This window comes from Crotalus tigris, unplaced genomic scaffold, assembly GCF_016545835.1.
Source record: "Crotalus tigris isolate CLP2741 ecotype Arizona unplaced genomic scaffold, ASM1654583v1 scf7180000019007.31208882:3723066, whole genome shotgun sequence".
NCBI classification, from domain to species: domain Eukaryota; kingdom Metazoa; phylum Chordata; class Lepidosauria; order Squamata; family Viperidae; genus Crotalus; species Crotalus tigris.
Window position 1 is genome coordinate 3,167,364 of NW_024097321.1, and position 23,278 is coordinate 3,190,641.

The window sequence follows — 23,278 nt, forward strand, 5'->3', positions numbered from 1 at the left end:
GGGATCCCCTGAATCTTTTAAAACCAGAAGGCCGCCGATACCTACCATTCACACCCATCCTAATATTAACACCTTCAGATAACTTCATCCTGTCTTTGAGAAAAACAACATAATTTTTAAACACAGCATATTACATCTGTATTGCACTTAATCAGTAAACATTTAAGCGTCAAACAATTTAAAGGTTTCATGGACAATATTATAGATCAATTCTATAGTCTAGCAAAAGCCCTATTATACTGACAAGATTGAGATATGCTGCCATCATGGCAGATACATTAGCAGAACATCAAGATCAATTTTATTGAACTGATATGCCACCCATCTCACTGAAAAACGACTGGGCAGTTTATAAACACCATAAAAACAGGTATAAAATATTAAAACGTTAAATATGAATTGAGCTAAAATTAAGTAAATTAAAAACCAGGATCAAGACAAATATTTGTTTGGTCAAAAACCAAAGGATAAAATGGGGACGGTACAAAAATAATGCCTGTTAGTGTAAGTCAGACCATTGTTAGCTAATTTGCCCCCAGGCCCTTACGCTTTATTGAATCACAACTGGGGTATAGGTACCACAAAGAGTTCTAACAAACCTCAAATGCTACTATAACCCTCAAACATCATGACAGTAACAACAATCCCTTCTTTCCATTGGTGAAAGGGAAAACCTGTACTAACAAAGCACTGTTGGCTTCATTTTTTACTTGCTCATAAATACCTGCTTACCTCATGACTAATAGGAGAGGCCATCAATATTTGAAAAATGATATCTGAGCCATCAATATTTAAAAAATGCTATATTGATTAAAGAAAAAATGCATTGGGTGATACTTTGAAACTTAATTGTAAAAGTTAACGGGCAAATTTTATATAATTTCTCACTTGAAGTACTTCAGGAGGTCTTATTTGCAAGCAAGACGATATCCACTAATGAAAGAAGTCAGATGAATTTTCTGTTTCACCAATTCATCTGCATTTTTCAAAAGTTCTGCAGCAACAATTACCTATGAAAGAGAACATTTAATTTAAAACTGCTCTGTGAAAAAATTATGCCCTTGATACAAACAGTAAAACAAAACAAAACAAAACAAAAACACATAAACTTTCACTCAGCAAATGAAAGACATTCTTGGAAAACTTACAAACTGCATTTGCTTCAAGAGGCAAAGCTATTCAACTTTCTCTAGCATATGGTCCAAGCTACAGGTGTATGGAACTTTTTGTTTTGAATACCATTGAGCCTGAAGCTGTGCAGAACATCTCATTTTGAGCATTATTGGAAATTTTCAACATTGAAAGAGCTATATTATATTCCCTATGATCGTGGAATATAATCACAAATTAATCAGAAGTCAGGGAGATAGGATGAACTAGCCAAGGTGAAAAACAATCTCAAAATAATGTTGCCACATTGAAGACAAGGAAGCACACAGGCCTTTAATTGACATAATTTAGATGCTGTTCCTTGCAACTAAAAGACTGAGCCAGAATAGCCAAGGACATTGGTATGTACTTGCAAAAATATCCCAAGGGGACCTCTCCTGGGAAGACTACCCTAGAGGTACCTTGGGATCCTAAGGATTTAAATTTCTGTATCACAAACTATTTAATCCAATATTAGAGTTTAAAACTATTACTTGTCCTCAGTAATTGGGACCAAGACACTGTTACTAAGTGATGCGGTCATAAAAGCACATTTGCATGACCATGCCAACTTACAAAGCCAATTCCAACTGCAGTTATTAAGCGAATCCCATCCAGTTGCAGCGTCACAGTTCTGTGATCACCATTTGCGATCTCCTGCTGATTTCTCCATTGATTGTGCTTGTTGGAAGCCAGCAATAAAGATCATAAATGATGATTATCTAACTTCAGAATCCTGTGACCATTATTAATTGTGGGTCAGTTGCCAAGCACCCAAATCATGATCACATGATGGCAGGAGACAGTCATCATCACAACAAGAACTGCCCATAACTCCTTTTTCAGCATCATCATATCTTCAACAGTCACTGAACAAATGCTTTATTGTATATAATTGTTCTATAATATGTTCGTGTGAATGCTGTCTAACCCACATTTTTCTATCTCATCAAGTAGTAGGGTGTGGTTTACTTTATCAAATGCCATACTGAAGCTCAAGTAAATTATATCCACAGCATTCCTCTGGTCCACTAATTTTGTCATCTGGTCAAACAACGCAATAAGATTTGTCTAGCATGATCTCTTTTTGATAAACCCATGTTGGCTTTTGGTAATGACTTTGTTTGCCTCTAAGTGTTCACTGAGTTATTGCTTGGTTATCTTTTCCAGAATCTTCCCAGGTATTGAGGTCAGGCTGATAGGTCTGTAGTTTCCTGGATCCATTTTTTCCCTTTTTTGAAGATCATTAGTGCCATGATGTACAATAGCATCCACATCACAGTCTTTGCTGGCATTCTTGATTATTTTAAAAATACGCTTCTTGTCCCTACTGGCAGTAGCACCTGGATATGCCCATACATACCACAGAAGTTGTCCCATCTCCAACTTCTTTCTTTTGCAATTCTGCTAGTTCACACAGTACTTTTGCAGCAGGATGCTCTACCTCCAGCAACTTCAGAATAGTTGCACCATCATTAGTAATGGTCACATCCTAATATTTCAAATACACAAAAATCATTCATGTACCCTAATATAGATTAGGATCACAGAATATAATAATTGTCTTTCAATTAGTGATGTATTTAGCTATTTAACCATCATATATCTGTCTAAAAATCCACCTGTAGATACTACTAAATGATAGCTGGGTTTTTTTTGTTTTTTATTTTGCATAATGTATACCTTAAAAACCATGGTTTTATCAATGGGCTTGGTGACTATAAATGGAGACAGAGCCAATCAAGTGGCTGATTTGATTGTGTTGTTGATGCCATGGGGGGGAGTGGAGGGGGGTTATATGGTGGATTTTTAAAATTTTGTAAGCCATCCAGAGCCACCTATGTAGAGATGGGTGGCTATATAAATTTATTAAAATAAACAAACATGTAACATCCTACTGTCCTCTAGAATTAATATTTAGTTTCATCCCGCCAGTATTATTTTTATAAATAACATACCTAATCCTCCTTCCTCTTCCTATTTTCCATACAACCACCGAACCATGGAGTGGGGTGGGCTGACTGTGACTGGCCCAAAGTGACAGAAAATATTTTCCTGATATGGAAACATCAGTGTGAAACTACCTCTGTCAAAGTGGAGCCAAAGAAGCATCTCTCTTTCCCTGCAGCAAAGGAAAAGAGAGGGAGGGGAGCATGCATGCCATCTTTGGCTAAAAGTTGGCCAAGAGTTTCTTTTTATTTCATTCTACTTATCCCGCTTTTGTTTATTCTGTTTCTATTTCTCTTTCTTTCTTTTTTTTTGGAATACAAAATTAAAAATAAATACTGACTTGGTGAGGCAGTCCAAAACCTGCTACCAAGCCTTTTTTTTTTTTTTCTATTCCGGAGCAAAAGAAGAGGCTACTAGTTTGGCCATTTGTGAGGATTTCTGAATAATCTAAGCTACTTTTTTGACACCCGTGTGAAGACTACATATGCACAGAGGTAGGGGTAAAGGATTTTTTTCTTCTTTCCCAGATCTGTAAAGAGGAATTTTGGGGTGGAGAAAAACCCTTCCTATCCATCCTCCCATCATATTAGTTAGCTACCTTGAATAGAAAGAAGCTGATATTCATTCATTTATTTATTCATTTATGATCAGCATAAATTGTGTTTCTCAAACACCGACAGATAGGTTCGCACAATGTAGTAAGTCAAGGGGTTTTGACAGGTGAGTTTTGATGGGAGGGGTTGTAAACACTTGTAGAAGGGGTCGATTTTTTTTTTAAGCTGATGAGGTTGAGTAAGCAAAGCAGCGGTGCTTTTAAAGTTTCTGTTTTTCTGGAGAAGCCTGCAGCACCACTAGGGGGACAGCAAAGGTTGAGATTTTTTTATAATTCTACATAACTCGTTTTATCATTCCAGGTGACGATACAGCAAAATATAAGAAGCCTCTTGCAGTGTACCATAGAATTCGCATTATGACTTTTGACAGAAGAACCAGTCCAAATCATTCAGTTTTATAAAATTAGGGGTTCCAAATACTTTGTGTGATCAGTATAGAAATACCCCAATACAGATTATTGATCTAAATTAAAGATCTTCTCAAGGACGGTTAGCAGGTGTAAAATATAAAATCTAGACTATTACTAATTAGAAATGAGGAGATTTAGTGCATTTTTCCCCCTGTCAACAAATGATCATACAGATATTTATATTCTAGATGCAGTAGCTGATTGACACCTGAATATAGTATAAGACTGTAGCATTGCTTTCTGGAAATACACAAGGATATTCCTCTTTTTTAACATGTCTATTTATTTTCCCCTATTTTTATAAGCATCTTTCTTCAAGTTCTGAATTCCACGCTTCTAAAATCAAACCTTTGTTTGTGTGTGGTGTGTGTGTTTAGGCTATAAAGAGCAAACTTTGAAACTCAAGTATTGTAATGTCTCCCTACCTAGTTAGTATAAATACTATTACGTGACAGTAAATTAACTCATTTAATTGCTTACTCAAAATCAATGTAAAAAAATAAAATTGGAAGTTTGTTTAATACATTACTTAAATTAGGTTAGTTATTTCCAAGTAAGCAGTCAATAATTTAGTTTATATCTACTGTAATGGCTAAAGTACAACGAGTTGGTGTAGTTTACAGCATAGTGTGTGAACTCACCCAGTATAGCTTGTAAACCATGTCTTTATGTCTTTGGCCTAATCCAACAACCAGAGCTCCCCCCCCTACCAAATGTGCTCCACCTATCCTTAAAGAAATAGAAAACTATGCTGGAATGAAATTGGCTGCTCATGTTGCCTATTTTTATTGTGCTTTCTGCCTTGAAAATATACACAATAAATAGAATTAGAATACATGTAAAATATACATATAGTTCAGTTCAAATTAAAAGCTCAGTCTTACATTAAATGTCACTAGGGCTATTAAATTTTCTTAACAATTTTCACAGGAGCGTGCTATATTAAATTATACAAACCTTTAAGGGAAAAGTAAATATTAGATTTGGATAGCAATGTTTCCATGTATAAGTACAAATTTATTACCTAAATTTTAATTTTATAGAGCTTTTAATGAGACGTTCCTGGATTATTTCATGAAAAGATGAAAATCAATTTCATCTTTTAATAACTCCATCAGTGATTGTTACAAAACAATAAAAATATCATTTACTATTCCCTATGTTTCTATAAAATGCAATTAAAACATTGAAAATCATATTAAATATGTTTAATGTTATTTATGAATAGAGGGACCAATGAAGACAAAAGTGTTTAGGACACACAAAGATCATAATGTACCCCTACTGGGCAATCCAACCCCATTCAGAACCAATGATGGGAAATTCCAAGATGTAAGGAGACCTAGAACCCACAGCTGCTCAGCTTACAAGGGTTGAGTTTAAGCCGGGTTCTCGTTACCCATGCTCCCATAGACTCCAAATACTGAAAAGAACTTTGTCGACGTCATTTTGTTGGCCAGATTTAGAGACATACCACTAAGTATTACCAGTGATGGGACTTAGTATGTCATGATATTACGTCTCTCCTTTTGTGTTGTTCTGATAGACTTCCTAAAGGATCAGAATGTTAGGTTCTATGCTATGAATAACAGTGCTAATTAATTCAATCAGCAGCTATATAATAGGTAGGGAAAGTATAATCTATATGATTTTAAAAAATGGAAAGAGGTTAATCTTTCTTTTATCAACTGTCATGAATGTACTTTGGAATATTCCAAATGCTGCACTTCTTTGGATGTCAGTATTGTAACTGCTGGTGTAAGATACGATTATTTGAACAAGAAGAGTTTGCAGTTGCACTCTAGTTCATCAAAGCTACTAGTCTTATCTAGTCCTTAATAGGGGCAGACTGATTGTTTCAACATTTTGCTGGCATTCAGTTCAAAAAGGTTGCTGATTTACTAACCTTTTGAAACTGTATATTTGATGACATGACTAGGAATTCATCTCTATATTTGGTTTATGGCAATTGTTTCTAGTAATGACATGTCATGGCAACTTTATACTTTAGATTAGAACATAAATTTCCTTCTTTAAAAAAATCCTGCACTATGGCTAACTGTGATCTGTTGTCGTGGCTAGTATAGCTTTGAAGTATAAGTACTGTAATTATGATTAGTGCACAAACATGTCTTAGTTGCTCTTATTTTGATGCATTATCAATATCACTGACCACCTTGAAGAAAAGTATTTCCACCATATAATACTGCTAACCTAAAAAAAACTCCAGCTGATTATCACAAAATTGCTTATGTCATTCAGTGGATCTTAATCCATGCTATAGAATTAGTCCTCTGCTTACAACCATTCATTTCATCACCATTCAAAGTTACAGTGGAACAGAAAAAGGTGACATGGCCAGTTCTCACACTTATGACCACTGCAGCATCTCCACGGTCCCATGCTTGGCAACTACCGTGTATTTACAATGCTTGCAGCATCCTGAGATCCTGGGATTGTAATTTGCAACTTTCCTAGGGAGCTTCTAACAAGCAAAGTCAATGGGGGAAGCCATAATTGCCCAATGAACACCTTTCACTTAACAACTATAGTGATTTGCTTAACCATGGCAAAAAAGGTTATAAAAAGGGGGTATGACTCCCTTAACTACCTTGCTTAGAAATAGAAATTTTGGACTCAGTTGTGGTCATAAGCTGACGACTACCTGTAAAAACCTTAAAGTGGCCTTAAATAGAGAATTAGCCATGTTCACAGATCCTTTGAATCGCAAAAAGTCTGAAGCACTAAGAGCACTTTTGAATTCAGGAGTAATCCCAGGATATATAATTTGTGGCAACCACAAATCCTAATTTTTAAGAAGTTCACTCAGGAATTTGTAATTGATTGGAAGTGATTGATAATGATTTCATTGAGTGTTACGATTTATGTGATTTGTGGTATGATTTATTTTAAGACAGATTTTATATTGTTTTCCTTACCATTTAATAAACCATGGTATTTGACCTAGTTAATTGCTCTTTATTACTGTATTCTTCTGGATAACCAATGATCCTTTGGGTTATTGTGTCAAGAGATATTTCCTTGTCAGATTCCTCAATGCCTTCAACAGTGGCAGAACTTCTAATATACTTGAAAAATTCTTAAAAATTCAGGGAGATACTCAGAGATGTATCTGCCTTGAGAGTAGCCCACGTTGAACTGTATAGCAGTCAAGAATTGATCACAAGAAATGTTTTATGACGTTTTGTGTTATAAGATTCTCATGAATTTTTTATAACATTCGCCAAACCTCTGTACCACAGGAGTCATAAGTCCTGGATTTTGGACTTATTCTGTACGTTATCCCATTTGTAGTACCTTGATTAAAAATGTTTTACCCTATGATGCACCGATTTACCCAGTTCAAGTTTATAGAGTAGATGTTCCAAAATTACTATGGGACTGAATTGTGATTGTTGCCTGTAAAGCAACTGTCCATTTCTGATATGTTAAACTACAGTACAAACCTGTGAATTTCTCTGCAAATATAAAAGCCTTGTTGGCTAGATGTTCTTTGGAGTTGATCTGGCACATCTGAAGGGCATCAGGCTGAAGAAGACTGCCCTAAAATGCTACAAATCTTGTTCAGCAGAGAAAACATTTTTGAAAGAAACTGTTTTACATGTTGAAAATTACTGCAGTTCCAGAAATGTTGTTGTGTGGCATTTAGCAACCAAAATAAGGCTTTTGTGGGGCCTTACAGAGGTTGGGTTAAAAGGTGGGACCCAAACAGGTCCACGGATTTATGTGTAAATCTGAGGGCAAGAAACAAAAAGCTGCAATTAAACTTGGAGGGTGGGGGGGAGATGTGACCCTCAAAATAACTGTGATATCTGTAAGAAGTCCAAATAAGTTAGGCAATTTGGTTTTACTATTTTGGAGGGAGACTGCAGCATAAAATATGTGAGGGAGGAAAACTGGTATGAACCTTCAGGACGATTTTCTGATAATGCATTTCATAGAGATAGATTTAACTCCTCGTGCTTTCGCCTAGGGAAAGAGCTCCCAATTATCATACATTATTATTACAGTGACCTTAACGAATAAACAGGTTCCCTGGTTTTCATCGCTGCCGGCGTGCAACCCGCAGTATCAGCGTCCAAAGGGGCGGAAAGGCCGGCCTTCCCCTCTCAATTGTCTCCGATTGAAAATTCCTCCATCAGCCGCAACCCAGCTTCTATCACGTGACCACGACCGCCCTTTCGGACTCTAGCCCTCCCCTAGGTGAAAAAAGAGGTGGGCGGGGCCCGGGGTAACCAATGAGGACCAGAGTGCGCATCGCTGCCTCACTCTAAGGGAGGCGCTGGGCACTTTGCCCAGAGAAAGAGTTGCGGCTGCAGGAGCGACGGGGCTTCTACTACCTTGAGGCATCATGGATTGCAGGAAAGAGGACGTTGTTATCGTTGCTGCTGCAAGGACCCCGGTCGGTGAGTAGAAACTACTACCGGAGCTATTTCACGCCTCGATCTCGTATTGCTCTAAAATGGGCGTTTTCACGGACTGGCGTTACGCTTGCTCCCAACCTTGCGTGGTCCATTCATTCTGATGCCTGCGGGAAATTTGCCTTCGCCCATTTTTTTCCTTCTGTGCTGCCTGTTAGGGGAGGAAATCCTGTATTATTTTCCTGCACATGGCAGAAAGATAAGAAAATGAATCGAGGTAGGATTGTGGTAGAAACTGTACTAGGGATGTCCTGCGAGAGGGCTAAAGAACTCTAGAACTGCGAGGGCGAGGATGTATGTAGGGCTTTGTTACCTGCTTACTTAACTGTTAAGAACTATTCGGATAACAGATTGGAAACGGACACCGCTGTCTAACGTATGTGTGGAAATCCGACTGAGTTTAACAAGATTGAAATTTAGCTACTGTATGCAAAATAGAAGGCTAAATCGTTCATCTAACCCATTTACTTACCCCTCAACGCTACACTGACATTCCTTCAATCTGTCCTCCACAAAGCTCGAGCTGGCTTGGCATCTTTGTTTCTTGACTCCCTTATTTGTCTGCAATCGAGATTCATTCGGCGAACAGTTTGACACACGGGAAATTATTAGCAGAGCGAGTGTTTGAATCTGTGTTTGCCACTCTAAGCTCCATGTTAACGTTGGGTGTAAGTTGCCCACTGGGTTTATTTATCAAATTTATACACTTCACCTAAGTGCCTCTAGACGGTTACAATTAAAAAAAAAAAGGTTAATGCTACTACGGGAGAATAAACATTCTGAAAAACGATCCCGCTTGTTCGCCCTGTTGGCTTATTCACAGCAGTTGCTTTGTTTGTTTTTTGCGTAATGCCGAAGGCTCCTCCCTCGCTTTGCAATGATTGGACAATGAGTTATAGAGCCACCGCGTGAAGATGCGCCGTGATTGTCTCACGACTCTTGCTGAAGAGTCCCTCGTGCTCTGATTGGCGTTTGATCAGTAGAGCCAGGACTGTCTGGTCGCCGGCTCTCGTTTCCTTCCGTTAATAAAATCAACTCCTTTGCTCTTCCAGCGCAAAGAAAAACATCGAAGAGCATCTAGTCAGCCTTGGAGCCTGGCTTCCAAACACAGTGTTGCATCTTAGCTTTGGGTTATGGTTCCCATCCTCTTTGATCCTTCTTTCCTCTTCTGATTAGTTATTCCACGTTTTCATTTATTATATTTATTTGCCGTCCATCTCACTGTCAAGTGTATGGGTGGCTTACACTATCAAAACAATAGTATAAAACAATTAGAATATTAAAAAAATAAGCATTAAAATGCTTTAAAACGAGAACATTGAAAGTAAACAAAACTGGATAAAAGGAATGTAAATAGGATGGGGGTGGGGTTTTCTTCTGATGTAGGAAACAATTCCAGAGTAGGATGGCCCCATTGGGCCCCCAAGCCAGTTGGCAGAACCAGGTTTCCAGGCCCTTTCAGGAGGCTAAGACAGGAGCAGATCTCACCTTGACTGACACAATATTTCAAAGGGTGGAAGTCACAGCAGAAAAGGCTTTTTTTCTGGCACCCCGCCAGGCAGAAATCCTTGGCTGATGGGGTCTGCAGCCTGCCACATCTGATGGAGTAGGTGCAGTTGGCCAATCCTATGGGGCTTTTATATTTCATGAGGCCTTTCCTAGAGTTTTATATAAGAATTAAAAAACCTCCTTAAATCAGCTTCTTAAACAACTATGTAAGACATCATGGTTAGAGATATGAATAATTCCTGAGTATTTAACAAGAAATCAATGGAAACTCTTTTTTTAAAATAATATTTTATTGATTTTCTCAGTTTACAATTGGATATTTAAAAAGCAACGTGATGACTGGGTTAATCAATAGTTCAATAGTGTACATAAATGTTTAGTATAAATCTCATGTTACACCAGATATTTCCTCTCTTTTTCCATTAATGTCTATTATCTCATATTAGGCTAGTACAATTATTATTATTATCAACTAAATAAAAACATATAGTATAATCAAGGCCATTGTTTTCTCAGTTGCAATGTATGGATGTGAAAGTTGGGCCATAAGAAAGGCTGAGTGACAAAGAATTGAGGCCTTTGAACTATGGTGCTGGAGAAGACTCCTACGGGTCCCTTGGACTGCAAGGCGTTCAAACCGGTCAGTCCTAAAAGAGATCAACCCCGACTGCTCTTTAGAAGGCCAGATCCTGAAGTTGAAACTCAAATACTTTTGCCACCTAATGAGAAGGAAGGACTCACTGGAGAAGGGCCTAATGCTGGGAAAGATTGAGGGCAATAGAAGAAGGGGACGACAGAGAATGAGGTGGCTGGCTGGAGTCACTGAAGCAGTAGGCGTGAACCTAAGTGGACTCCAGAAGATGGTAGAGGACAGGAAGACCTGGAGAAACGTTGTCCATGGGGTTGCGATGGGTTGCACATGACTTCGCAATTAACAACAACAAAATAAAAACATCTTTGTTACAGTTATCAATAATTTTTAGCTTATACGTATCTTAATTGCGTTTGCACTTATTCCTTGTATACAATCAATGTCCTGTTATTGCGGGGTTTTTTCAAGCTTTAATTTCCCATCAATATTCAAGAAAACACTATTATTTATGATTTCCAAGTACTTTATATTTAGGTGACCAAAAGCTTCCCTTATCTCAACTCCCTTTTTCCCTTTTCATACCAAAGTCTAATAATATTCTATTTACACATCTTATCTATTTAATTATAATATTATTCTATTTTCTAAAAGTTATGTATTTTCCACTATATTCAACCATCTAATTGGTAATATAATATTTCCTCTAATTATTTTCTTCACCCTTACTTTGGCTTTCTTCCTTTGCCAGCAATAGTACTCCCTCTATTTTTATATATATTATTTGGAATAAGAAAGACCATTTGGCTGAAATTTTTTTGGAAGAACAAGTCCATTGGTATTCATTAAACTGCCTCCCTGTTACTCCAATTTCCCACAGTTGTCCTAATAACTTTATCTTCCATTCAATCCGTTCTTCTTCCTTTTCCTCAAATATATTCTGATTTCTTGATTTGTGAAAAGTCTTTTCCATTTTCAATGTTATCACTCCATTTTCTGATTTTTTAGTTGGCTGGGTCTGTTGGTCAGTTGGATCCTCTGTCTTAGCGTTTAGTTGTTCCAATTTTCCTTTTGTTTTCTGCGTTGTTACTTCTTTGCTTGTAATCAAGATCTAGGTTTGTATATTTAAGCTAGAACATTGTTCCTTTGTGTTGCTTCTTATTTTATCACAAGCTGAAAGTATAGTTTTGTATACTGATTTCAACATAGAAAGGATTTTTTCCTGATCTTCATCCATATTTTCTTAATAATATGTTAAGTTGAAGACTTTAGAATCAAACATTAAAAATAATTTTTGTCTTTTGTAGCTGGGTATGGGACATCTATTTCACGTTTTATGGGTGGTCTTACTAATAGAAATTGTTTATCAAATAAGAGTTTATAATCCAAGGTGTTACATCATCTCGTGTAATAATATATGCTTCTCATTCGGGAAATAGGAAAGCATTCCCCAAGCATAGCTCTGAGAGTCAATAAAAGTTAACATTCATAGTTCAGGCAGGACAGCTTCCAAAACAGTACATCATTCCTGCCACACAGATAAGCCGCCCAGAAATCCCTTCTTTGCAGCTGGGTTTTTCAAAGTTAGTAGCTGTCAAGGCCAAACAAATTTTATCTGAAGTCTGGGCTTCAAGCCAGGTTTCTTTTAGGCAATAACAAATTGTAATACCATAATTCACCACAAGATGTCACCAATGCCGTTTTATAGCTTTTTAAGTCCAAAACTTATATGGCGGTTTTTCAAGTCTATTTTTTTTTAAAAAAAACAGCAGTCTCCAATAAGAAAAAAGAACACTTTTAGTCCCCAAGTTTCAAAAGAATATATATCCTATTAGATTAAAATTAATCTTATGGTTGCTCTTTCCCCTGGGTAATAAGTCGCCACTTTTCTTAGAGGGTGGAGTAAAAATTCCCTTTCCTCTCTCCTCACAGGGCTAAAAATGCTTTGGGCAGCATTTTCAGGAAATAAAACTTAGAATCTTAAAGAGAGGATCATCAATTTCATCCACAGTGCTTGAAAGTTGCTTGGTGGTGCTTTTGACTTCGGCTGTCAGGACCTTTGTGACTGGCCAGTGGAGCAAATTCAGATGGGAAAGACGGAGCCCTGTCTTCCTGCGGCACCGCGACATCAAGCTGGAAGTGAGATTCTAGTACAGGCATGTCAAACTGCCGGCCCGTGGGCCGGATAAATCATATTGAAATCGCGCCTACCCCATTGCCGGCAATGGGGAAAAAGTCATGATATGTCGTGCGACGTCACGTGACATCGTGAGTTTGACATGCCTGCTCTAGTACATATAAATAAAAGTTAGACTGCGCAACTTTTCTAATTGAAAGAGCTGTAAATAAAATTTATTTGTTCTAATAGTTTGAGTTCTATTTAGCATAAGGATGTAAGAAATAGATACACAAAATGCATTTATTGAAGTTTACTAGGTATGACAACTGGAATAGTGTTCTCCCTATTAAAGCCTTGTACTGTAGACTGATATCTGATTCATAAATGAATCTAGTAGTTCTGTTTAATTTTTGGGATAATAGCAGCATAGAACTAATTTACGTATATATAAAATAGGTCTACACTACACATAACTATACATAACTCTGGAAGACCAAGAAAATGCTACCATATTTGAAAAATCAAGTCTTGACAGTACATTAGACCAGATAATAAAATAAAATGCCAGACTTCTAATGAACAATATAGATATAACTTAAGCCACAAGTATATCCATAAAAATATAATATTTGTTTATTTTCCTAGAATTGTAATCTGTATCTGTTACCTAGAATGCTTAAAAGAAGAATAGAATGTAAGGAAAGATGGAATAAAGTAAAATTAAAACACATCTATTTCTGATTTTTATCTTCTATCTAGGATCCTTCAATGGTGCCTTGTCAACCCTGCACGCCCATGAATTGGCTTCAGTAGTCATTAAAGAATTGTTGCAGAGGACAAAAATTGATCCTAAAGAATTATCTGAAGTTATACTTGGACAAGTATTGGCTGCAGGTATGAACTTGATCAAGCATTTATCCAGGATTTTGATGTAGCCTCTTCTCTTCGTTTTTGTAATGCAGAAATCACACACACACACACATACACACACAATGAGTTTTATTTATTGTAAATTATACTTTCTTCCCATATGCTCTAGGTTTTAATCTCCCAAACTAGCAATTTGTGTAGCAAAGTCTAATATTCCTGGAAATAGCAGATGAAACAACTTTGACATTTCCTTCATATTCTTGCATTGATTCTCCTTCTGCAGTTCCCATTACTTCTTCCAACACAAGGTTTTTCAAGTATGCATACATAAATCAGAGGGAAGAGTGGGTGGTGGCAAACAAGGATGGGAATGTGATGAAGAAATCATGGTGTTTTTGTCTCCCACAATTCTGGGTGTGTTAAATCAGCAATGTGTCAGTCTATCTGCCTGTATTCTTGCCCCTACTTTTACTACTTCAGATCCCATTAATCTTTTCAGCCTTTTCCAGTTTCTTGACCTGCATATGTGCTTCTCTATGAGAGTCAGTAGGATGTAATGATTAAGGAGCTGTGCTAAGAGTGAGGAGATCCAGCTGATCCAGTCCTCACAAACAGAAACAATTTGGCTGATTTTAATCATAAAACTTGGGCAAGTTCCTATGAATGCAGACAGCCCTTGAAATAAACTTCACATTACACTGAAGGTTAAAAGCAAAAAACAAAACAATACACTACCGTCACCTGTGCACAGCAGTGTTGAAATATAGCCCAAAGACAATGAAGGTCAGCCTAAGAAAATTGAGAATAAAAGTAACTTGAAAAAATAAGACATGGGCATTGAAACAAAGAGTCAAACATTCATTTTTACAAAGCAGTGCCTAGAAACAAGAGTTGGGTTATTAATTTAAAACCCAAAGTGGTTATGTTACAGGCAAATAACATGGGCACCTGCCTGTCACTAAGAAGTGAGGTAGGAGAATGAGCTAAAACAATTTAGTATAGTTGTCCCTGTGTGTTTATGTCTGCAGGGGCTGGCCAGAATCCTGCTCGACAAGCCAGTGTCGGGGCAGGGATTCCATATGAGATACCAGCTTGGAGTTGTCAAATGATCTGCGGATCAGGCCTGAAAGCCGTATGTCTCGGGGCTCAGTCTATTATGACAGGAGATTCCAGTATTGTGGTGGCTGGCGGAATGGAAAACATGAGCAAGGTAAGGCTGCCTGATGTTCATAGAGGTTAAGGCTTGCTGCTTCTATGAAGCTTATGCTGAAAAGGCACGGAATACAGTCATTTCCATGCGTGAAATTACTGTATTCACGGAATCCATGGAATACATGATTTCCATGCGTGAATGACTGTATTAAACAGTACACACACTGTACATCAGGCGTTTATCAAGGGGGACTTCTATCTCGCCAGCTACATTCCCAACCAGTAAGAGGTTGGGCTTTACTGGACTGAGGCTTAACAGAATTGGGCCATGTCCAACCCCTCATTGATTTGAGATACTTATTGGCGCACAAGGTTAAGCCAGGGTTATTAAACCACAGTATGCTAAACGGCATGGCTCGATTCCAAAAACCAATCCTATATGAACACCACCAATATCTAAACCTTTGAGTGATGGAATTGACTCATGTAATTGTTATGAATACAACACTGGAGATGGAGTAATCCCGCTTTGCTAGGTTACTTCCTGATTCATGCAAGGTACAAAACCAAATCTGGAATAAACCAGGATATTTTTGGATTAAGATATAATGACATATTTTTGTGACTTTATAAAGCGTCTTGAAGTTTAAAAAGTTTATAAAGCATGGTGTAATTTCTTTTAAAAAACCCACAACCATATTATTTCTTCAGAAGGATTAGCAGTTTGCACTAAATAAATTGCTTAGCACTTCATGCTCCAGCCAAAAGAAGTAATAATTTAGAGCTTTGGATTAGCTGCTATTCATGCCAGAATGTCCATAAAAACCAGTAGGGCAGGAATAAAATAATTTTACAGGAAAAACAGGTTGTTGCTAAACCTTGGAGAGAAACTAAATTGAAATAGCCTGACGTTTCATCTTTGAATGGGACAATGACTTCTGAAATTTCCATGGCAGAGGCCAAACTGTTCTTCTGATCCTTTTGTCTCACTGTTGCTTCTGATAAAAAAAATAGCAGGGAGATTATTGTGCATACAGTGGTGTATATACTTCTTTCAGCTGGATATGCTGCTAGTCTTAAAGTGAAATATCCTTTAGCTCAGTGGTGGCGAACCTATGGCCTGGGTGCCAGAGGCGGCACTCAGAACCTATGGCATGGGTGCGTTGCCCCAATCCTAGGCCTTCAGCTGGGTTTTATAAAACCTTTTCTCTTTAGGCCTCTGCTGCCGTTCAATCAATCAGTCAATTTCAACTTCTCGTGGGGAAAAAAAAGATCTTGTAAAGTTGGAATTGATTGATTGAACTTTTTAGTCCCACCAGTCTGCCGTTACCACCGCAGCCACGCCCACCCAATGGGCCACACCCAGGCAATGGGCCACACCCACCCGCCACCTGACGATGCATAAGGGGTTTTGGGTTGCAGTTTGGGCACTCGGTCTTTAAAAGGTTTGCCATCACTGCTTTAGCTCATTTCAAGTCTTTACTTTCCTCTCAGCTCGAATCCAGCAAGAAGCAATATGGAAGCTTCTTTTTTCTTACACTCTTTCGCTTTCATACAAATCGTGTGATTCTTCTACTGGGTAATATCAGGGACCGAAGCTGAGACCTCATGCGTACAAAGCATGTGCTCTACAACTGAGTTGGGATTGCTTCTGTATATTAGATTTACTAATGGCAGATGAACAGAAGAGTCATACAGGGAGAATGGGCACTCCAAAGATTATTTCCATTCAGTTGCAAAGAAAGTTGCTTTCAATGTTCTAAATGGGTCAGAATGCTTTTTTTTTCAGGCTCCTCATGTCATTCATCTGCGTGGTGGAGTGAAGATGGGGGAAGCCTCTTTGCAAGACAGTATTATCGTAGATGGCTTGACAGATGTTTTCTACTGTTATCACATGGGTATTACAGGTAAGCCACATGGAAACAACATTTTCAAAAAGGTTGGATGAAAGCATGTCCCAACTTTATTTCACCAAAAAAAGGAAGAGTGGACAGAAAGCAAAAATTACAAGGATGAGAGGAAAAATACTGCGCAATGTCCAACTTCGATGTAGGGTTGTCAGCTCTAATTGCTATGAATCCCTGTATCCCCAGACTGTAAAAGCATGGAAATACCTACATATGTCCAAGCATGTATGTTCTAGGGGAAAAAAAGTAAAGAGAAAGAAGCCCTATTTAGGGCCACATTCCCCAGGCAAACGCTTCTCCCAGGTCATCGATGCACACTGAAAGCCATATTGGCACAGTAGTTAGGATGTTGCAGTAGATGCAGAAGGCCCAGATTCTAATCTATCCTCTGCCAGGAGGATTCACTGGACTTCAGGCCAGTCACTCTGTCTCAGTCCAACCTACCAAAATAGGAGGAAGGAGTGCTGTGGACAATATCTTAAGCTCTTCCCAAAAGGTGTGATATAAATAATAGAATAGTAATAAATAACTACAGTTTATGATATAATATATTTGCACCTATTGCATATTTAATGTATATTACCTTTAGCATGCAATAAATGCTGTGTTATAATATAAATAATCTTCAAAGGCCTTCTACCACTTTATACCTCATGCTCAGTTGCTTTTCAATAGTTTCTTCTGTTGTAATCAGTTAATCAAGTAGAATCAATCTCACCGGACTTCAGAATTGCATGTCTTGTATACGTGCACTCATTTATTCAGTGTAAATAATTTTCCAACAAAAACAAATGCAAAACTGGTATGAATGTGTGAATATTACGTGCTGGAAACAATGTATTCCCTATCAGTATTTGAAAATTCAGAGTAATAAATGTAATAAGTACACAATAACTAAATTGTAAAGTATCTACTGTATTTTTTAATTGTTTCAGCTGAAAATGTGGCCAAACGATGGAAGGTCAGTCGAGAAGAACAAGACCAGCAGGCTGTAATGTCTCAGAATAAGGCTGAAAATGCACAGAAGGGCGGATATTTTGATAAAGAGATTGTACCTGTTGTTGTACCTTCTAGAAAAGGTCAGTGAGCAGTTTGACATACTGGACAAAGGACTGGGACCTGTTTCTAACTATTATGATCCATCTTTGTATTCATTTTTATTTGCTTCAATTCTTCCTCATGAATTAGAATAATTGATATACTGGAAAGGGAGAGACACTTAATAACCTCAGACATAATTACTTAGTTGTTACTGCTAGATGAATGTAAGCATTGTGTCCTGCCAGTTAATAACCATCTAGATTTTGGAAAGAGAAGTATAATTACAGATCCGGAAAAAATGTCATCTAACATTCATTGCTGCCACAATGTCAATTTTGAAGTGGTTCATAGATTGAACCAGAGTTTTTTCCTGATAGAGTATCATGTATTTTTGTAAAAAAAAAAAAAATTGTATTACCGGTAATTTAATAGTAATTTAAAGAATAATCCTCCTGAATTTTAGAATTTCTTGTGAGTTAATTTCAAGACATACTAAGTCAATGTTTGGGACCTTATTATGAGTTTAATATATTTTTCTATGCTGTAGTTTGCTTAATAGTGATCTGTTGAATAAATCACAGCAGATGAACTTTACATCTTATGCTAAACCAAAATCAACCAAACAACATAAATTGGGTTCATACTGTATCTAAAGCCCAATTTAGAACTCTATGACTTAATATATGAACTCAGTTTATCACTCCTAGGCTAGAATACATGTAATTAAGGAATGTGGGAAACTGCAGTCACTGAAAAGTTCTAATAGTCATTGTCATACAAGGGAGAAATAAGCATAATATTACTACTTTTTAATAACAAGATGCATATAGTTTATAGCTTGTGAACTGGACATTAGAGCTCCAGGATAAAATGCCACTGCGGATGAGTCTTCTACAATTCTATTGAAGGGCAGTGCATTTTTTTAAAAAATAAAACTTTATGTTTCATCAAAGAATAAAATGTAAGAAAATAGAAAAATAAAGAAGTAGTAAAGAAAAAGTCAAGAAGGGATCAAGACTAGGAGTGCAGAAAAGGAAAAGAAAATAGAAAAAAAATAACATCCCACTCTTTAGTAGAGGCACAAAAATAACATACTGTAACCTTTTACTCTAAGATCAATGTAACACAATATTTCTATAATCATAAACAGTTCTAATTGTCAAAAGCCAAAATCAATGTTTCATTTGTTTTGATTTCAAGGAAAAATATCAAAAAGTGTTTTCCAAGTAAAAACAAAGCTAGAGTCTTCTATTTTATCAAAGTATTTTTTTTGTTTCCACCAATTCCATTCATTACACCATCAATTCTTCCATTATTGGAATCTGTAAGTGCTTCCATTCCTGTGCATACAAAAGTCTTGCTGATGTTATCATAAATAAAAACATACCCTTTTTTCCCCAAGACATTTATCTATCAAGCCTAAAAATAAAATCTCTGGTTTCAGTTGTGGATTCCAGTATTGCTCTGCCTTTTTACATTTCTACCAAAGATGATAAAAATGTACTTTCGGGCTGATTACATTTCCAACATATGTTTGACACATTCTTGTGCATCTTGACAGTTTATCAGATGTTAAACACCTTTGGTAAGGGCAGTGCATATCTTTGAAAAAAGCATGAGAAGTAGAATTTCTATTAGGAAAATTGCACTTTTCCTTTTTTGCACTGAGTATAAAATGGCTGCTGTTGAAATATTTGTTTTTGACAGGTCCCACGGAAGTTAAAGCAGATGAACATCCTCGCCATGGGTGCAACATAGAAACAGTGGCAAAGTTGAAACCTTGCTTCATAACCGATGGGACAGGAACTGTGACTGCAGCAAATGCCTCAGGTTGGTTTGTTGAGCAATGTAAAGATAAGCCATCAAATCATTTGTTCCGGTTTTAGCAATCAGGAAGGAAGGAAGGAAGGAAGGAAGGAAGGAAGGATGGATCATTAACTACAACTGGAAAGGTTTTGATTCTGGTACTGCGTACGTACCCTCCTATTAAATATGAACTTTCCACTTTTTAAAAAGCTATATATCTAACCGAAAAATGTTTCAGAGATAAGCAATGTTAGCTTAAAGGAGTAGATATTTTCCGGGGAAATTTTCTTTTCCTCTCATGCCTCATCCTGGCCAAATCTAAAAAAATTCACTGGAAATTATTGCTTTATGATGGAAATATCCATGAAGATAAAGCTGGGCAAAACTGATATATCTGGAGGTATCAAGCTTTGTTAGATACTTTAAAGCTAGGTTTAGTTGTTTTTCTCTTCAGGTATAAACGATGGGGCTGCTGCTGTAATTCTTATGAAAAAATCAGAAGCGGTTAAACGAAATCTCACTCCTTTGGCATGGATCGTGTCTTCGGCTCAAGTTGGTGTTGATCCTTCAGTTATGGGAATAGCACCCATCACGGCCATAAGAAAAGCTGTAAGTAGGGAAGAAGGTCCATTCCACTGAATTAGTGTTAATTCTGAAAATTAAACTGTTTTTTTAAGCCTAGTATATTCATATCATAATATTAAAAATAACGTTAAAAATTGAAGAGTAATGATTCCTGGGTATATACATAGTGATAAAAAAGGCGTTCACCAGGAGATAAAAACAATACAGTTTTAATAGATAAAACCAAGCTTTCGATGGCTAGGAATCTGCCATCATCGTCAGGGTACAAACCAACCGGTAAGGAAACTTGTTTTTATCTCCTGGTGAACGCCCTTTTTATCACTATATCATAATATGTATAACCTGTCCCAATCCTGATGAATTATGGTAGCTTTGCTAATAAATGTTTCATTAACTCTGTTACTGAATTTTTCCAGCTATTTTTTCTGGATATTAAATTGTGTGTGTGTATGCACTTGCATATGTGCACACACTTTTGTGGAAAGAAAACAAGTGCATAGGTCATTAGTGAAGATTGAACACTCAAGAGTTAATTGAATTAAGCATTTTTCCATAACTATAGAAGGAGATGACTCCACCATCATGCATTTGTGGGCCTATCCCGTATGTGTGCTTAAATTAGAGATTAGTTTCAGTACTATATCTTAAATACTGATTTGAGCATCAATTTTTTTTATTAAAAATGAACACTGTATTTGTAATCAGAGCCTTATTTATCTCTTTATTACAAATAATTATATTTGGGGGGGGGGTAGAACTAATTTTCTAACAGAATTCAGCCATGATTTTTAGCCATGTTAATTGAACAAACTTGTTGATCTTTTGTAGGTTGAAAAAGCTGGTTGGACATTGGATCAAGTGGATCTGTATGAAATTAATGAAGCTTTTGCTGCCGTAGGTGTTGCAATAACAAAAGAACTAAAATTGAAACCAGAAAAGGTATGTTCAACATTGCCATAAAAGCACAATTACTGCAAATCTGTTTATTTATAGCCTAGAATACATATTCTGCTCCAGATGAATAGGGCACGGAAATATATTTTGTTTGATGCAAACCTGAAGTATTTGCTTCATGGGATGGGAAGAGTAACTGATTCAAAGTAGTATGTCATCTGAAATACTTTGCAGGATATCAATTTGAAGAAAATTGACAAACTGTATAGATGGGGAATTCCAGTGTAAATTAGTACTTCAGTGATTAAGAGCTTATCTTTCTCTCTGCAGTGATCCGTAATTTCTCTAAATCTTATGTTCACTTTTTAAAAAAATGTTTTTTAAATGCAGACATATTGAACATATGATATAACTTGGCACTCAGTGATGCTAGTATTCAAATAAAATTTCATTGACCTTTGGAAAGAAAACTTACATTGAGTTGTACATTTCTAGTAGCTGTTCACAAGGAATATATTTAGGTATTGTAGTCCAAAAAGGACATCAAAAAATTAAAGCAAGTTCAGAGAACACAAGTTCTATGTGGAACGATTGAAGGAATTGGATATACAGTATTTAGGCTGTAGAAGACTGAAGGGATGTATGGAAAGAATCTTATCTAAAGGACTGTCTTGGTTCTCCATTTCCCCAAGGGGTGGGATCAGAATCAGTGAGTTGTAAGCCCGGGTTAATCTTCGGGCTGGATATCAGAGAGATTTTTCTGACAGTAAAAGCTATTAACCAGCAAGTGTATTTCATGAAATAGTATTCATCCTTTCTCTGGGGGTTCTCTGGTGGTCCATTTACTTCAAGTGCATTAGCAGATTCTGCAACTTAACAGTATTATTGCACTGCAGGAATATATATTCTTCTGATCATTTTGGGTCCCTCATCATTCAGACATGACTGATTTACCTAGAACTGCCAAAAGTAATGATCACCATTTTATGTTAGCTCCAGTACTTTGTAGGGGAGCAGTAAAGTTGGAGGTCCCAGCAGAATGTTCCTTCCACAGATTTGGTGGCTGGGGATAAAAACTGAATAACCAAACAGCAGGTGCTTGCTTAAAAATGCTAAGAAAATTTAAAGGCATGTTTGAAGTAGGATCAGGCAAGCATGTTGTATAAGTAATGGCTCAATGAGTCTTGCTCACTTCACTATAAAATCTATTGTCAGAGGTTTCCAATCCTTGGTCTAAACCAGTGGTTCTCAACCTTTCTAATGCCGTGACCCCATAATACAGTTCCCCATGTTGTGGTGACCCCCAACCACTTATACATCACCGGGTGCCAGGGGCATGGCCAAAGGGGGAAAAAATGGTGGACAGCCTTGTTTGGCGACCCCCGTGAAATGGTCGTTAGACCCCAAATGGGGTCCCAACCCACAGGTTGAGAACCACTGGTCTAAACATTAGGTTCCAAAATAGGAAAGGAAGATTTCTATATTTGATTTAACAGATACTTCTGATGTATTATTTATTTGCTGGTTTTATTTATTTTGGCAGGTTAACATTGAAGGTGGGGCTGTTGCTCTTGGCCATCCTCTTGGAGCATCTGGGTGTCGAATCCTTGTTACACTTCTGCACTCACTAGAACGAACAGGTGGAAAACGAGGAGTTGCGGCGTTATGTATAGGAGGAGGAATGGGCATAGCTATGTGTGTAGAAAGATAAAGGAAACTTTTCTTTGATTTTGTACTAATTTGTAACATGACTCATCTTTATTAGTTAAGTAATAAAGAAACAATATTAGGCAATATTGTACCTATTTCTTGATACTAGGCAAGATCCAAGCATCCTACTGTCAGTTTAAATAGAACTTTCTGCAGCTAACTACTTGGTCTCTTCTCGCCTCAGATTTCTCATGAAGACAAGGGATCCATGAATCTTTTAAAAGCAGGAGGCAGCCAATACCTACCATTCACACCCATCCTAATATTAACACCTGCAGATAACTTCATCCTGCCTTTGAGAAAAACAGCCATTACAACTCCCCCCCTTCTCCAATACTAGCATAAAGCTACGATCAGTTTGTATGTACACATGGGAGGGTTTTTGTATTCTGCTTCATTATTCTCTGTAGCAAAATACTTAACAAGAAACGCACTAAAAGCTAAGTGTGTGGCTGTAATTTGACTTTGTTAGTGGTAGCTTATTGCTGAAGCCTTCAGGTTTTCTCCAACCTCTTCCCCTTTACATTCTGC

General features: G+C 37.2%; 1 protein-coding gene and 1 long non-coding RNA gene across 2 annotated transcripts; one reads left to right on the top strand and one right to left on the bottom strand.

Annotated features, from left to right (window-relative positions):
- Positions 1 to 9: 9 nt before the first annotated feature.
- LOC120314793 lies at positions 10 to 8,296 on the bottom strand. The gene is made up of 4 exons (XR_005558529.1): positions 8,159 to 8,296; positions 2,513 to 2,641; positions 889 to 1,010; positions 10 to 93 (listed from the first exon to the last, which is right to left on the bottom strand). It is a non-coding gene; the product is annotated as an uncharacterized LOC120314793 (long non-coding RNA).
- A 101-nt stretch (positions 8,297 to 8,397) lies between these two features.
- On the top strand, positions 8,398 to 22,831 carry LOC120314791 (acetyl-CoA acetyltransferase, cytosolic-like). The gene is made up of 9 exons (XM_039358251.1): positions 8,398 to 8,550; positions 13,542 to 13,676; positions 14,681 to 14,862; positions 16,594 to 16,711; positions 17,647 to 17,790; positions 19,460 to 19,582; positions 20,013 to 20,167; positions 20,972 to 21,082; positions 22,581 to 22,831. Exons 1-9 carry the CDS (start codon positions 8,496 to 8,498, stop codon positions 22,746 to 22,748), a joined length of 1,191 nt encoding a protein of 396 aa, XP_039214185.1. The 5' UTR covers positions 8,398 to 8,495; the 3' UTR covers positions 22,749 to 22,831.
- Positions 22,832 to 23,278: the final 447 nt, after the last annotated feature.